The sequence below is a fragment of the Marmota marmota genome, unplaced genomic scaffold (genome assembly GCF_001458135.2).
Source record: "Marmota marmota marmota unplaced genomic scaffold, marMar, whole genome shotgun sequence".
NCBI lineage: Eukaryota > Metazoa > Chordata > Mammalia > Rodentia > Sciuridae > Marmota > Marmota marmota.
The window spans coordinates 4,444,906-4,461,997 of record NW_026000130.1 but is presented as its reverse complement, the minus strand read 5'-3'; the positions used below and the strand labels follow the sequence as shown (position 1 = coordinate 4,461,997).

The 17,092-nt window shown below is 59.7% G+C and overlaps 1 protein-coding gene across 8 annotated transcripts in view; it reads left to right on the top strand.

Annotated features, from left to right (window-relative positions):
• Cmklr1 (chemerin chemokine-like receptor 1) overlaps positions 1-17,092 on the top strand; it is a 48,700-nt gene that overhangs the window by 18,249 nt on the left and 13,359 nt on the right. For 6 of the 8 annotated variants that reach the window (XM_048784978.1, XM_048784977.1, XM_015500241.2 and 3 more), the window contains 2 exons: positions 12,821-12,886; positions 13,532-17,076. In XM_048784978.1, coding sequence (XP_048640935.1) covers positions 13,535-14,629 — 1,095 coding nt within the window. In that variant the 5' untranslated portion in view covers positions 12,821-12,886; positions 13,532-13,534 and the 3' untranslated portion in view covers positions 14,630-17,076. Of the gene's footprint in view, positions 1-5,280; positions 5,438-12,820; positions 12,887-13,531; positions 17,077-17,092 lie in introns of those variants that run through there. The other 2 variants (XM_048784979.1, XR_001505088.2) reach the window with 2 other exon arrangements.

Genomic DNA, 17,092 nt, shown 5'->3' with positions numbered 1-17,092 from the left:
AGCTGGGCTCTGGCTTAGACCACAGGCCTTGGGCTCTCTCAGGGCACCAGACACTGGCCGGCGACCCCACTTGCTTGTCCATCTGTAAATTGGGAATGACGGCAGAGCTGTCAGGAACCAGGAGGCGAGGACTGCCCAAAGTCCAGCCAGACGCCCAGCGAGGCTCCTTCTTCTTGGTGTCACTTTGCGGCAAGCCTGTCCTGACCCGCGTTGAGTCCACCGTGAGGCTGGGAGCGGGGAGGGCCCTTGTGAAAAGCACACCCCGAGCAGAGGGTCCCGTGACAGGGAGGCCTCCGGGCACTTGGTCACCATGTCCCCAGTGCTGGGCTCCTGAGCACAGGGAATGGGTTGGTTTGGAGGGACTTGGGCTCTGAGGGTCCCCACAGTGACCTCTGGCTGGATTCCCAGGAGAGGCCATCCTGGCTGGCCGGGGGGAAGGGGCCTGATGCTGCTGCTCATGGCCAGGTCCCCCTCTCTGGGCCGCCTCCCTCCCTCCACAGGGTGGGGCACCCGATTCCTGGACCCTCCAAAGAGCTTCCTGAGCCACCAAGTCCCCTTGCTGTCCCCGTCTCTCCTCCCAGTGCGGCTTCCCCATTGCCCCCTGGTCAGGAGCTGCAGACCAGGCCTGGCCCCCCATGGCCCTCGGGTCCCGTGGGGGGGTCTCACACGCTGAGTCCCTCCCCCTCCACATGTCTCTGCGATCCCCCCGCACCCCAGCCGCACTCCGCAGGCCTCTGTGGGGACGTGCACGGTCCCCTCCGCAGGGACCCCTCTTCCTCGGTGGCTCCATCTGGCAAAGGTCTCCCATCCTCGGAGGCTCAGATGTGGCCTCCCCCTCCGAGCTCCTCCTTGTCTCCCTGGCCACCATCCGCGGCTTTGCCCAGAGCCAGGGACACACACTCAGCAGCCAGAGGAGCCACGCGGGAGGGAGGCATGTGTGACTGATTCACGGACCGTTTCACTTCCACAAAGAGATGCGCTGTCCAGCGAGGCCGCGGCGAGGGCGACCTGTCCTCCCGGACAGAGGGGCCCAGGGCCCGCGGGAAACGGCGGCCAACTGTTCCCTTAGAGCCAGGGGACAACAGGGAGGGCTGGGGACTGGTCACCCACCCTGTCTGCGGTACAGGTCAGGAGGGCCGGTTTGCTGGGTCTGGGTTTGAGGTGACATGGCACAGCCCTGACCATGCTGTCCTTTGGTCCTGCACCCACGTCCCCTGTGGGAGGGCAGGGGTGGGTCACCTCAGCCCCATAGCATCTGGGAAGGAGGTGGCACATAGAGAGTGCCCACTAGCGGCCTTTCCAGGGGCCATCTGAACGCGAGGATGGGTGCGGCTTCTCGTCCCTTTCCAGGAAGGCTGCAGGAGAGGGGACAGGAGGGTCACCGGGTTGGAAGGAGGCGTCCCTGGCCCTGGAGCTCAGCCCCGCGTCCAGCCTGCCTTGTCGGAAGCTGCCCAGCCTCCGGGAGGCCTGAGTCAGCCTGGGGGGGGGGGCGGCCTCCAGTAGAACCTCTGTCTCCTGACCTCTCCCAGGAGGAGGTGCCGGGCCTCTCTCTGCCTCCGGGGCCCCTGCCGAGCCCACTTCCTGCCCTGGCGGGGCCATGGGCCTTGGGAACAAGGTGGCCTCTGTTGGGCGGCCAGCAAGAGGCCTGAGTGGGGACGCCCTGGGCCAGATGTGATGGGGCCGATGGGACACAAGGAAAGGGCCCGGAAGGGCCTGTGCACTGCCAAGTTCTCCTTGGACCCTGAAACCGTGGATTCCACCGAGGAGCCGCGGAAGTACACGTGACTTCCATCCTGTGACAGAACTTCTCCTTCCTGTAGTGCCAGCACAGTGACCGTGGCCACAGCGAGCCGTGTTTTCTTGTTCCTCATAACTCCTTGAGACGGAGGGTAGAGAGGAGGAGCCTGAGGCCCAGAGAGGTGCAGTAACTTATGCAAGGTCACACAGCCAGGAGGTGCTGGTGCTGGATGCAAAACTAACTCTGAGTGATGGAGCAGGATTCCAGGGCACACCAGGGGAGGAGAGGCGGAGGTCCAGCTTGAAGCTCCTGTTCTGCCCACTCACTTACTCTCTGGGTAACTTTGAGGAAAATCCTGAGTTTGTCGGAATCTCAGTCTTCTCATCTGTGAAATGCCTTCATTTGAGTCGCGGAATCACTTGAGACCCGACCCAGGGCTGGCTGTTGGCTAGGGACACCGGCTGTTTCCTGCCCCTCCAGGAATGCCAGGTGATCTGCAGGTCCCAGAAGTGGAAACGGGTCTGGAGGGGGGCAGGGGGGCCCGAGGCCACCCAGACAGGGAAGGATGGCCGCTGGGCTCCTCCTGAGGGACTTTGACACAAAGTGTGAAAATGCTCTATAGAAACTGCTGTGGTCAGCAAGGACGCCAACCTTACTCATGGGGTCATGGGGGAGAGGATGGGTTATAAACTAACCTTGACCCTCTGAGGGGTTTTAGAGCTGCAAAGGGTCCCAAAAGATCCCTCCCTGCAAGGAAGGTTTTATTATGACTATTCTATGGGCGGTTCAACTACAACTCAGAGAGGCAAAGCCATTCACCCAGGGTCACACAGCATGGAGCCCAGTCATGCTGTGTATTTATGGTCCCTGCTTCCGCCCACCCAGCACAAAGCTAGGAACAGACACTTGGTCCTTCAACTATGGTGTCTTTTAAAGCTGGAAGAGAGTTTCTGAGATCATCAACTGCAACCTCCTTGTTTTGTAGATGAGGCTCCAAGGAGTCAGAGATATTCCTAAGCCCGTGTGCTAGGTAGAGGCTGGGAAGTGTCAAAGAAAGAGCACTAGATTCTTCCCTCTCCATCTGGGTTCCAATTCCACCTCTGTTCCTCATTAGCCACGTGACCTTGGGGAGATCCTCGGCCCTTCAACTCTAGAGCGGCTGTAAGAATGGCCATGATCCCATGGGGCCTGGATGAGGTGGTGTCTCTGCACGTCTGGCACACATAGTAGGTGTTCAACAAAATGGTTCACTCTGGTGGTTACTATTCACAGTGAACCCTGCCGACAGAGGGTGCAGTGTCCACCTGGCCGGGGTCAGGAGTGAGTTCAAGGGGCCTGGGGGGATGTTCTCCTCATTCACTGGACCAAGTGACAGAGAAGGAGGAAACGGAGGCTGGGGGTTCCTGCTGTCTCGCTCCGCCCTCTCCCTGGCAGGCTGGGGCTCTCTTGTTGGGGATTTTCCTTTCCTGCCACCTCCCAGGTCCCTGAAGGTGCTTCTGCAGGGGTATCGGGTGCAGGTTGGTCGTTGGCCCTGAAGGCGGCTGGGCTGGACCTGGGGAGACAGCAACAGCTGCTCAAGGGGCACCCAGGACCCCTCAGATGCAGCCTCCAAACCTGCAGCACCCTGGGCGGCACAGCCAGTGTGTGCTACCAGCTGGCTCCTGGCTGGGGACAGGCGGGCCTCCCGCAGTGTCCTCAGACCACATCCTGAGTGGCCCACATGAGCACCCCGGGCTGCCGCCTTCCATATGTGCCGAGTACACAGCCCGGGGACTGATGGCGTGAGAGGACCCAGAGTGGACTTCAGGGGATTAGCTGAACACAGCACTGGGCCTCCCAGTCCGCGGAACATAAGCAAGGGAGGAATTGTGTTTACCGTCCACCTCCAGGGGCAGGGGCAGTGTTTATGGGGAGCAGCTTAGGCCGTCTGCCCGGCGACTTTGTACAAGCCCTGGGCCCTTGAGATAATGCCTAGTGTTTAGTATTGGACGCATTCTTGGGGACTGGAGTGGCTTTCTGGCCTGGAGAGACGTCCATGCAAATACCGGCTCTGGGGGCCTTTGATGGCTGGGAATGGCTCTGGGGAGACGGCTGACAGGCTCCCGATCGCCAATGCCATAACTGGGCTGAGTTTGGAAGAGGTGTCTGCACTCTACCTCTGAACCTGCTGCCAGCTCAGGGGTCATTTTGGGGCTGGGGTCGGGCCTCAGCTCAGCACTAAGGTAGGCAGGGATTTTAGCCAGCGGGTGACGTGATGTGGTTTGCATTTTAGAAAGATCTGTCCTGTGATAGTCAGCTTCCTGTTACTATAACAAATACCCAACATAAATCAACTTGAAGAGAAGAAAGGTTTCTTTTGGCTCAGCTTTGGTTTCAGTTCACGGACAGTGGGCTCATGACTCCTGGGTCTGTGGAGGAGGAAAGTGATCACCCAGTGGTGGCTTATGGGGAGGCCAGGAGCGGAAAAGCCCTGGTGTCCAGGTCCAGCCATGGCGAGGAGAACTTTCCTCCCTCAGCTGAGGGGCTGGGAGAGGGCATGGCCACCAGGGCCCAGAGGGTGCCTCTGTGGCTAAGCCGTGGGCCCCTTCAGGCACTCTTCTGGCCCAGCGGTGTGCAACAGAGAGAGGCTGGAATTAGAGGTCGGAAGGCAAGGAGGCTCTTGGGGTTGGCATCTGGGTGACCCTGGAGGGCACAGGGCAGGAAAGTGGCGGCTCTCTGGTGAGATCCTTGGCGAGGAAGGAAACGCTCTCACCCCTTGGGGAGGGGTACCCTCGGGGGACAGGCCAGGCAGTGGCGGGATACTTGGGGAGTCTCCTGCATCCTTGTGCTCAGAGCTGCAAGAGGTTTTGGGGTCCCCTGGCCCCTGAGCAGGGGCTCTCCTGGCCTCCGCCCGTCCTCAGGTCCTGAGCTCAAACTCGGCCCTTCCAAGCCCAGGAAAAGTGGGGCGGCCTCTCAGACAGCCCGTGCCTCCCAGCTCCGCCGGTGACTCAGTGTGAGCTCCTGCACGTGGGCGTGAGAGCGTGGAGGACATTTTCTCCCGACATGGAGCTAATTCTGTCCCGGGGCTGGCAGCCAGGGCTGTGGCTGGGACATCTGCTGGTGCTGTGTGGGTTCCAGGTTAGAAATTGCTCAGAGCCTGGGGATCCAGGGAGTGCAACCACGGCCATCTGGGGGAGCCGGGGGGCCCCTGCCCTCTGCCCTGGAGGGTGGGAGATGGGCGAGGGGACCCACCAGGGAACAACGCAGCAGGCAGACATCCCGACCCACAGCTGTCTGGTGGGTGGGATGCAGGTACAGTTAGTTCTAGGCTCTGGGGCCCACCGTGCAGACGATGGACAATGTCTCCCTTCTCTGTGGCCTAGGGAGGGTCACCACCCTCTTGGGAGCCTCAGTTTCCTCAGCTACAAAATAGGACATCCTCAGAGGGGCGTCCTGGCTCCCCATAGGGGAGGGGCGTCTGGGCCGCCCAGCTAGACGGTCAGGGAGGGCCGTGGGGAAGGGGGAGAGGGGGACAGGAGCCAGGCCACACAAGACCATCTGCAGAGAGAAGAGGGGTTCCAGCCTCCTGATGGGCTCCCACGCCCACGGGCCCTGATCAGGCCTGGTGTTTAGCCTGGGACCTGTCGCTGGGCTGGGGGAGGCGACTGTGGAGGGAGAACCCGCAGGTGGTGCCACAGCTGGGACGGGCCAGGCCCGCAGGTGAGTGGGTGGCAGGTGAGGGCCGGGGGCTCTCAGCCAGGAGGGCTGCGGGGATGGCAGAGGGGGAGGGGGAGGGCGGGAGGAGGAGGCTGAGACACCGACGGGGACAGGATTAGAGAGAGGGGACCGAGAGGTCAAAAGAGAAGTGGGCGGAGGAAGGGGGCCCGGGGGACCATAAGGCAGAAATGGAAGTCAAACTTTGCTGCCTAGATGTCCCTTGGCTCCACTGTCCCCTGAGCCCAGGGGGACACAGGTCAGCCCGGCTCGCGGGAAGCTGGTTCACGCTCACCAGGCGGCTGTGAGGGGTGACCCAGGGTTAGGGTTAGGGTCCATCCAAGTGACCTTGTGGCACTAGGGCAAAGATGAGCCGAGGCCACGTTCCCTCCGTGGTCTGCGGTGTCCCAGCGTCCCCACCGGCCAGGGGCAGAGGCCCCTCCTGTGCCTGCAGGAGGCTGGATGGTCCCACCGCCTCAGAAGGGCCTCTGTGGTGCCCGGTCGGGCCATCACCCCTAGGGCCACAGACTGGAGGGAAATCCAGAGGCGCCTGGAGCCGCATCCTGGCTGCGCTGTGCGGCGCAGACCCCGAGTCCTGGCGGGTTGGTCCTGCTCTCGGAGGCTCCAAAGGGGCTGAGGCCAAGGAGGAGGGAGTCTGGCCAGTCCCCGGGCTCATGCCACCTTGAGCTTCTTCGGGTCCTGTGCTACCTGGGGCTGAGGTTCGTCCCCATAAGTCTTGGGCGGGCGGCTGGAGGGCGGTGACAGCCACACGCAGCTTGTTCAGTGAGAAGGGAGTGGACACCATCCGTCTGGGCTTCTGTTCTCGGTGTCGGGGAACCGGTGGTGACCTTGACCGCGCTTGGTCCCTGCAGGAGTCCTCTGGTGGGGTTGTGGTCAGAACACAGCCTGGTGGCCTCCTGTCCCCATCTGGGGAGGTCCTGGGGCCAGGCCACCTCACAGACACCTTGGGCTGAGCTGTCGGTTTGTCCAAGTCCAAGTTCATCCCCTGCCCACAGAGAGGACCCCCTTGGCCCTGTGCCTGGGGTGGCCTGGTCGGCTCTGGGCTGGGCGCCACCTGAGCATGAACCCAGGCAGGGATGCGGGGGTCTGTTATTTTGGTGTCTCCCTGGCAATCGGGAGAGGAGGGGGGTTTGATCCCCTTACACCCTCTCTGACCTCCCCTCTGACCTCCCCTCCGACCTCAACTCCCACCTCACCTCCATGGCAGCCTCCAGGAGCCCCTGAGCTAGTCCCCTGCCCCACTGTGGTCCTCTCGCCGTAGCCCGTTTCCCACACTGTCCCCCTGTACCAGACTGCTCCGGTGCGTCCTGTCGTCCAGCCGGGGTCTTGTAGAACGTGCGTTTTCCGCGTCTCCAACGCATTTCCTGCTCTCAGGGGCTCGTGCCCTGTCCCCGTGCTGCTTTTAGAAGGGCTCCATGTGGCTGCGTGTGCATGTGGTCGTCTGGACAGTGGCACAACATCTCCAGGTGGGGACTCACCCAGTCACCTGTCCCCTCTGCCAGGATGGACACTCAGGGGCTGCCAGCATCCAGCCACCGGCAGACACATCTGCGCCCTGCCCGAGCGCTGTAGGGACTGGGTGCAGGCACTGGCCTCCCCGGGGACTCTTGCCCCTGACAGCGGGCACTGTGACTGTCTGGGAGGGATGACCTCAGGCACCCGGGAAGCCCCTGGGGATGTGCCCCCAGGACAGGGTGCGAGGAAGTCGGGGTTCAGCCTCGGGGATGTGGCTGCGTGGTCCCCACGGTGCTCGGTGGGGCTGAGCCAGGGCCACGTCTGTGGGCCTCTGCAGGTCCCCTCCCTGGCCTCCTGCCCAACAGCCCTGGCCCTCCGCTCCCTAGGGCTTTCCGGGATCGCTTCCTTGGTAGATCCTTTTGCAGGAATCGTCACACGAGGGTTTGCTCCTGGGGGCAGCGGCAGGAGCCCCTCTACAGCAACCAGCGGGTACAGACCTGCTGCGAGACCCAGGCCCAGATATTCTCTCAGGAGTGGCCACAGGGACCCACGATGTGACACGGTGTCTGTGCACCCTCCTGGGCAGCCGGGGACTCTCCTGCTTTCTCCTTCTTGCCACGGCCTGGTGGGTTGGGCTGCGCACCTTGTGCTGGTCCTTGGCAGTTCTTTGACCTTGGGTTCGTCTGGCGCCTGGGCTTGGGAGACGCCCCCTGGACATGGCCTGTTCCGACATTTTCCCACCTTCCTGTGGGGGGCGCTGTCTTTAGGGGTTTGCAGGAAGGAGTTCCTTGAACATGCTGATGGCCATCCCTTGTTGGGTTTGGAGACAGTAAATATCCTCCTCCACTGGAGTCTCTGTGTGTGTGTCTGTGGTGTAAGTACATCGTGTGTGTATGTGTGTGTGTGTGTGGGGGGGTGGAGTCCGGGGACCTGAGTCCCAGAGTAGGTGAGGCTGCAGGGCGGGGAGCTGCAGGGAAGGCTTCAAAGCACAGAATGAACACTTGGGGGAACCACAAGCAACCCCTTGATTTTTTAGGGGGTACTTGGGAATTGAACCCAGGGGCACTCGATCACTGAGCCCCATCCCCAGCCCTAGTTTGTATTTCATTTAGAGACAGGGTCTCCCTGAGTGGCTTAGAGCCTCACTCTTGCTGAGGCTGGCTTTGAACTCGGGATCCTCCTGCCTCAGCCTCCCCAGCCGCTGGGAACTCCTTGATTTTTGATGGAGTCGTGTTCAGATAAACCCAAAGTTCAAAGTATTGTAGGTTAAACATGCATTTACTGTGCCCCAGTCAGCCTCAGGATCCCAGGATTGGCTGGGAACCGTGGCCAGCTGCCACTGCCCGGCATCTTGAGAGTGGATCCAAGCACCTATCCCCAGCTTGGGAAAAGGCCAAAATTCAAAATATGAAGTATGGTTTCTGTTGAATGCATATTGCCTTTGCATTATCATGAAAGTCAAAAAATGTAAACTGGATCGTCTTGAGCTGGGCACGGGTGCTCTAATTTATAACAATGACAATAGCAATGACCTGAAGCTGTATGTGTTTCCAAAGCCTCAGTTTCCTCATCTGGAAAATGGGCCAGAGGATACCCCCCACCCCCACTGCAGAGCTGCAGCCATACGTGGGACAGTCTGTGACAAGGCTGGGCACCGTTACGTAGTAAGTGCCCAATAAATACATTAGGGTGCCAGTAATATTAAGCGTGTGTTTATTAAGTGCTCACTGCATGCCGGGCATTGAGCGGGGCGATGACTGGGAACAGTATGTGTCAGGTGGCCCTTGGTGTGTGTGGGTGGCCTTGGGAGAAGCCGTGCATGGAGAATGGTCAGCAGCAGAGGGAGAGGCCTGGGGACCTGGAGAGAGGGAGGCGAAGGGGGCAGGAGGAGCCTGGTGGACCCCGGCTACAGCCAAGGTCACTGCTAACAACAAAATAAATAACAACACTGACCTCGCCTCCTTGAGTCTCTGTGTCCCCAGCTGAAAATGGGTGTGACCATGTTGGGATCCTGTAGGGCTCTTGGGTGACGTCAGAGTGCAGCTCGTGGCTGGCCGCCCAGGAAGTGCTCAGTGAAGTCACCTTGTCCTTCATCCCTCCATCTGCCGGACGGTATTCTGGACCCCGGGCTGAGGCATGTAAGAAGCTCATTGGGTACAAAGGGTGACAGGCCCTTTTTTTCCCCCCACATTTCTTCTTTGCCTGTAATTGTTTATAAAGAGGGCAGAAGTGACCCTCTGTGATTTCCAAACCCTGAGCCTGAGGGGACATCACAGGAGAACCTGATCCCTGGAGCACTCTCGCACACAGGCCAGGACTGCTCTGGGACACGTCACGGTCCCGAGGCCACCATGCTGGGAGCAGGCTCAAGCCACCAGTGCTTTAGAGGATCGAGTCAGAAAAATAAAACAAGACAACACAGACCAGTGGGTGCCCACCATTGGCTCTGGTCCCAGGACGTGGCGCTGAATAAGATCCAGTTCTTGTGCTCAGATGTCCTGCCGCCTGGTCAGAGGCGTCCCCTGGCCACGGTCACATAAATAACTCCTGACTCGCAGAGGTGAGCAGATGGGGAGTGCGCTGGCCTCCTAAGGCTGCTCCGCCAAATGGTCACTAACGGTGGCTCTGCTGTCAGCCTGGCTGTGACAGATAATGTGGCTGCTGGCCAGTGACTCCCCTCCCTGGACGTGTGTCCCAGACCTCAGCCAGATTGTCCCCAAATCTGGGGAGGGTGCATTCCTTGAGAGGTTCAAACGAGCGGAACAAGAAGGAGAGTGTCCCCAGAGGGTGGAGCCGGGGACCCTGCAGCATCAGGAAGGATGTGAACAGGCTCAGAAAAATGTGCTTGGCTTTCTAGAAAGCCCTGTGGTTAAGTGCTAAGGTCGGGATTAGAGCAACCTGGATGTGCATCTGTCCCTGGCTGACCCTGTGACATGGGCTTCCCTTCAACGGAAGCGACAGCAGGGTCACCCCTGGGTTGCATGAGCTCATGCAGCCGAGCGTCCTCCGTATGTCTGGGCTCTGGTGTGCACCCCACCAACTCTGTATCACAAGGAACTAAAACCAATAGAAAGCCTCATCCGGGGCAGACCAGAGTCCCAGCCAAACCCAGGCAGAGGCTGGAGGCCAGCAGCGGTGAGGGAACAGCTGCCTTTAGCCTGCAAAATCCACTCCGAGCTTCCTTGTAGCCACATCAAAAAGGGAACAGCGGATCCGTCGCAGGGTCTTGCGTTAAGAAGAAAGAGGAAACAGTTTCAGTGTCTCAGGAGACACAATGTTGTCCTTGACCAGGAAGAAAGAAATGGCAGTGCCATGGATCAGGAATCACAGAGCTCGGCAGGTGTCATGTGGAACTTGGGGTAAAGAGGAGGGGAGTCTGAGAAGGTGGCTCAGGGAAGGATCCCTGTGAGGGCCCCAGGAGTGTGCGGAGGGTCCTGCTTGGGCTCAGAGTAGGTGGGATGTGGGGGCTGTTAACCCTGCAGGGAGGCAGGGGAAATCTGAGCCTTTTCACCTGGGATCTCTAGAAGTCAGATTCTGGAGGCAGACCTCCCAGCTGTGTGACCTCAGGCAAGTGGCTTCACCTCTCTGATCCTCAGTTTCCTCATCTATGAGCTGGAGTTATCCCTGCAGGGCCATTCGGGAGTACGGCATGGAGTCTTGCATATAGTGAGCACCCGAGTAGTTGTTAACCACGTGTGCGCACATATTCTGTGTATATAATCACGTAGACTTCTTTTCTTTCATAAGCTTGGTGGGATACAAGTGACTAAAATGTGCTATAGCTCTTTACAACGAAGACTTGTCCAAAGGGTCATTGTCATTGCGTGTTGCTCCCAGCAACTCGAGGGACGAGTCCTTTACCTCCATCTGAGAGGCTTGGCTTTGAGAAGCAAAATCCTTTCTCTTGTCCCTGATCTGCCTTTGGACTCAGAACCGGCATGACAGGAGGGCAGGAAGGTCCCCGTCCTCTGGCCTCCCAGCTGGCCTTCTCCTCTCTGCTCAGATGAGGGACAGTTTAGGGAGTCGTTGAGAAGCCTGAGGAATTAATACTAATAACCAGCACTCGACGGCGGCCTGCGAGGGGCCCTCCTGTCCAAGGATTCCGTATCCGGGATCGGAAATATTTTGGAAAAACAATTGCATCTCCACTGAACATGTCATTCCTTGTCCCCAGACCATTCAGCGTATTTAGGCCGCATTTGCCTTGCGTCCCGTCTCATAAGTAATTCAGAGATAACTTGAAGGACGTGGCTGGGCATTGCCATCTTTACAGGGTCCTTGGGGCCTGGGGATTTTGAGAAGCGGGGGAAGGGCACGCCCCCACAGAGGAAATGAGCCCACTCGACTCCTGCTGGAGGGAGGGGTGAGGGGTGGACAGACAGACGTGCCCAGAGGCTGTCAGGGGAGCTGTCAGGGCCTCTGTGCCAGCCCTGCTTGACCCTGACCCAAACATGGAATGACGTGGCCTCTGACTCCACGGTGCCCTCAGCCCAAGCTGAGAGCCACCAGGTTACGACGTGCGGCTGGTCTCTGCGGAGCGGCTGGGGATCCTGGATCCCCCTCCTGTCCCCCGTCTGGGCTTCCTGGGACCCTGCAGATCTGCCCTGGCCCCGCACTTGTACCTGCGAGCTCCCTTGGAAAGGGCCCCCACAAAGCCATGTCCTTGTCCCTGGGAGAACCAGCACTACTCTGGACAAGTCATTTCTTCCTCAGGGACCTGCTTGGTGGGAGCCATTGGCTTGGACGGATCACGATTTCAGGGGCAGCGTGACCTGCAGGTTCAGAGCCCAGGGTCTCTCTGGGCCTCCGCCCGGGCCTTCACCTCCCGGAACCTCACTTAGCCCCTCCTGGGGTTTGAGTGACAGAAACTCGGATTAAGAGCTCTGCCAGTCCTGGGTGCCTGCCAGCTCAGCATGTCACCGCAAGGGTCACCAACCCCCGTCAGCGTCCTCCAATCACGAGAGGCCAGCTCCAGTGTCCCCGTCTTTATTCTAGTGCCCCTGGGGACACTCAGTGGACACCCTGGGCTGCCCTCCCAGCCTGCAGAGTGGAGAGACACCCAAGCTCAAATCCTGAGCCCCTTGATCTCAGAGTCCTGCATGGAATTTCCCAACTGCTTTTATTAATAAAAGCAAAGGACGACTTTCATGTAATAAAGGAGAACCTGAGGTCCATGAGGACCAGCCACACCCTGACGCACAGGAACCTGCAGGTATTTATCATGAAGGATCCACGGGCAGCCTCGCCCAGCTCCGGCGTCTGGTTTGGAGCCGGTTGGTCAAGACGGGAGAGCCGGGCAGAGGAGAGAGTGTGGGCGCGGGGGGCTGAGCCCAGGGTTCCAGCCCTGGGTGGCCGTGACCCGGGGGCAGCCACCCCCCTTACTGAAGGTTTGCTGTGTGTCAAGTCCCAGCAAAGCACCCCACATCCCGAACAAATTTAGTTCTTCTTCTTTTTTATTTTTTGGTACCAGGGATGAACCCAGGGTGCTTAACCACTGAGCCACATCCCCAGCCCTTTTTTAAAATTTTATTTAGAGACAGAGTCTCGCTGAGTTGCTTAGGGCCTTGCTAAGTTGCTGAGGCTAGCCTTGAACTTGTGATCCTCCTGCCTCAGCCTCCCTAGCTGCTGGGATGACAGGCGTGTGCCACTCCACCCGGACCAGCCTCCAAAGAGCTCGCAAGTGCGGAAGGTCTTGGAAGCAGTGATCACGTGCAAGGTCACGTGCTGGGTTCAAACCTCACCTGGATCGCTTCCGGGCCGAGTGACCTTGGCTGAGTTCTACTCAGACGCCAAACTTCTGCAGCCTCCTATGTCTGGTGCCAGCAGCCCAGGGGCTCTTTATTCTGGCCCTGAGCTTGTGCCATCCCTTTGTCCTCAGACCCAGACCCACCTGCCGCCTCCCTTTCCCCTCAGGTGTCTCCAGCTGTGCACAGGAACCTGCTGACCGGGGACCCCTGTTGGACACCACAGCACTGAACGGTGAGGGACTCCTGTGGTCTGAGCCCAGGTCTCCAAAGGGGACGAGTGGCCCTGGCCAGGCTGGGAGCATGGGGGTGGCTGCTAGCAGGGTTTTGGAAGTGTGGCTGGAACCAAGTTCGTGGCACCATGCCTCTCTGTCCTAGGGGGCAATTTCCCCATTATTCGAGGGGCTTTTGGGTGAATATTTCCTTTCCCCCAAACGGTGGGGGAGGAGAGGATCCCAAAGAGGCAGAAGATATGATCGTCAACAGGACAGACCTGAAACTTGGAATTTTTGGGTGCTGAGGATTGAACTCAGGGGCCCTCGGCCACTGAACCCCACCCCCAGCCCTATTTTGTATTTTATTTAGAGACAGGGTCTCACTGAGTTGCTGAGGGCCTCGCTTTTGCTGAGGCTGGCTTTGAACTCGCTATCCTCCTGCCTCAGCCTCCGAGCCTCTGGGATGACAGGCGTGGGCCACTGTGACCGGCTGACACTCGGATTTCAATGGCAGCTTGGTCTTTTCCCAGCTCTCTGGCCTTGGGCCACTGCTGGAGTGGGGTCTGCTCAGAGCCGGGCAGGGCGCGGTTGGTCTTGCTGGCGCGGGTCAGCTTTGGGCGGTCACTGTCGCCCAGCTGCCCCTCATGACCTCCCTTGCCTTGCAGAGGATGGAGGATGGGGAGTACAACTCCTCCCTCCCCTACGACGACGACGAATACCTGGATGATCTCGGCCCCGTGTTGGTTCTGGACGACCACCCCGCCCCGGAAGCCAGGGTGACCAGGATCCTCGTGGTGGTGATCTACAGCATCGTCTGCTTCCTGGGCATCCTGGGCAACGGCCTGGTGATCGTCATCGCCACCTTCAAGATGAAGAGGACGGTGAACAGCGTGTGGTTCCTCAACCTGGCCGTGGCCGACTTCCTCTTCAACGTCTTCCTGCCGCTGCACATCACCTACGCCGCCCTGGACTACCACTGGGTGTTCGGGACGGCCATGTGCAAGGTCAGCAGCTTCCTGCTCATCCACAACATGTACACCAGCGTCTTCCTGCTCACCGCCATCAGCCTGGACCGCTGCGTCTCCGTGCTGCTCCCCGTCTGGTCCCAGAACCACCGCAGCGTCCGGCTGGCCTACACGGGCTGCGTGGTCATCTGGGTCCTGGCCTTCTTCCTGAGCTCCCCGTCCCTCGTCTTCCGGGACACGGCCAGCCTGCACGGCAAGACCTCCTGCTTCAACAACTTCAGCCTGTCAGCGCCCGGCTCGTCCGGCCGGATCGGGTCCAGCCAACACGTGCTGGTGACCGTCACCCGCTTTCTGTGTGGCTTCCTGGTCCCCGTCCTCATCATCACGGCCTGCTACCTCACCATCGTCTGCAGGCTGCGGCGCAACCGCCTGGCCAAGACCAAGAAGCCCTTCAAGATCATCGTCACCATCATCGTCACCTTCTTCTGCTGCTGGTGTCCCTACCACACTCTCTACCTGCTGGAGCTACACCACACTGTCCTGCCTGGCCCTGTCTTCAGCCTGGGCCTGCCCCTGGCCACGGCCCTCGCCATCGCCAACAGCTGCATGAACCCCCTTCTGTACGTCTTCATGGGCCAGGACTTCAAGAAGTTCAAGGTGACGCTCTTCTCCCGCCTGGTCAACGCTCTGAGTGAGGACACGGGCCACTCCTCCTTCCCCAGCCATAGGAGCTTCACCAGGATGTCGTCAGTGAACGACAAGTCTTCCGTGAACGAGAGGGAGACCAGCATGCTGTGAGCCTCACCTGGGAGACCTGCAGCGGTCACTCCCAGCCCAGGGGGGCCCAGGGGTGCCTGGGGACGTGCCTTCTGAAGACCAAGGCAGGCACCTCCTTACTGCACCTTGATGGATACTCGCTGCATTTTGCGTAGGGGTGAACCGTGTTTTGAATCCAGGGTGGGGAACCCCTTTCTCTGAGTGGCATGGGGGACGGAGCTGGCCATGTCTCACGTGGACCTTGGACCAGCACCCTGAGCTCCAACGGAGACCAGCCTGGACCCACTCAGAGCAGCCGAGGAAGGATTCTCAAAAGCACAGCTGTGAAATGAGATTGGCCTAAGGCTGTGGTATTAAGCTGCCTACTGGGTACCCCAGGAATACCCCGGGTCCTCTCCAAAGTCCCTGGAGGGAGCAGGAGAGGTCAGGGGGAACCTAGCGTGAAGCAGCTGACGCTTCGTCCCCCGAGATCCTGGCCTTGCAGGTGTCCCTCTGGGTGAGGCCCGTGGAAAGGCACAGGATACTGACTGAAGTGACAGACGCCCCTGACCGTGAACTTGACTTTGAGAGGAGTCGAGAAGATGGACCAGGTCCCCAGGGCTTTGTGGATTCTGGCAAGGTCCACACCAGGGAGCCTGCCACCGGTACTGGGGTCTGGGGAAAGGCAGAGCAAAAAGACCGTCCAAGGCGTGGGCACGTCAGCCACAGGTGCAGGGACACCGGCCCAGGGGTGGAGGTGGCCGTGGGGACCCAGATGCTACCTGGCAGGACAGCCTGCGAGCTGCCTTCCCGAACCACGTCCCTGAGAGGAAGGCAAACAGCTCCCGTGTGCATCTCCTTGTCTGGCTTATTCTCTTCTTCCTTTGGCAGGAAGTGACATTGTCCCACTGACAAATGACAGAGCGGAGGCTCTGAGGGAGGAAGCCAGGCACCCAGCACCACACACACGGCCTCACAGTGGCAGAGATGCGATCTGCCCCAGGCTCTTCCCCTCTGGTATGGAGAATTCATCTGTTGAGAAGATTCCAGACCATCACGTGGCCCATGTTCAGCACGTCCATGAGATATTTACTCCCCACGGTGGCCCTGAGCTAGGCACAATGGTTATTTCCCTTTTGCATATGAGGAATCTGCAGCTCAGAGAGGTTAAGGGACTTGCCCAGGGTCACCCAGCTAGTTTGCTGGAGGCTGGATTGGAACCTCAGTTTGCTGGGTTCAAACAAGGCGGCAGAGTCAGGAAGGAGCTAGAGAGGTTGGGGTTTCTTTGTAACGGGGTGCTGCTGGGGGTTGAACCCAGGGGCGCTTTACCACCGAGCTACATCCCCAGGGCTTTTTGTTTGTTTGTTGGCTTTACTTTGTATTTTGAGACAGAGCCTCCCTACGTTGCGGAGGCTGGCCTCGTCCTGGTACTCCTTCTGCCTCAGCCTGGGATCAGAGGCGAGTGTCACTGCGCCTGGCGAGAGGTTAAGTTTTGAGCGTGACTTGGTTTTTTCAGCAGATCAATGTGAAAATCTCAGTGGCCCTTTAAGGAGCTTTGCAAATAGTTTTCAAAATGATCCAAAACGGCAGAGAAAATGCACTTGGCCTCCAGCTCCCTGGACACCCATCAGCACCCCGCCCCCGCCCCCGGGGCCCCCACCCTCAGCGCACCCCGAGGTCTCTGGGGAGCAGAGCAGGGGAGGCCTGGCGGGCGTCAGCCTCCTGTTGGACCGAGGCCTCTTGGCCCCGAACCGCCCAAGTCCCTTGGTCGTGAAGCCTGTCCCCCTGATGTCACGTCCACCTCGCGCTGGGCCCGTCCCCAAGCTTCGGGCTGTTTGGAGTCACACTTCATCAAGGGACAGACTGTTCCTTCCTGTTGGGTCTGGAAACTTTTGATGAGGGAGCTCTGAGTGCATCCAAGCCGGGCCTCCGACAGCCTCAGGGAGTTGGGACCCGCACGTTGGACGGGGAGACGGAGCTCTGAAGACGGCCCAGCGCCCCTGCCATCCCTGCCCAGGTTTACAGATGAGGCGCTAGGTGCCGGGTCGCAGAGGCAGTCCTCTGCCACTCAGGCCTCCGGGCTACGGGGACAGCGCTTCTCCTGGGCTGTAGGGGAGGCCCGGCCAGGCTGGGGGCCAGGAATTTGTGGGGTCACTGGGGACACCGATAAGCAGGATGGGATCCAGACCAGCTGTCCTCCTCCCTCTCTCCTGGATGCCACACCAGCGTCCCTGTTCTGACTGACATTTTCTGTTAGGGATGTCAGTGTGACCAGGACGTCCCCTCCTGTCTTGGCCCCACTGTGTCTTCTATAATCCCTGCAGTTGGTGACACGTGCTCCTGTGTCACACTCCACGGGTAGCCAACACGCCCAGGGCCTGGCTTCTTCTCTCTGGGCCAGGACCCAGCCAGTGGTCTCAGTGCCGGGGTCAGGTGGGTCGAGGGGACATGGGGACAAATGGCAGAGAGACCTGAAGAGAAGAGAGTACCTGAGGGTGGGGGAGG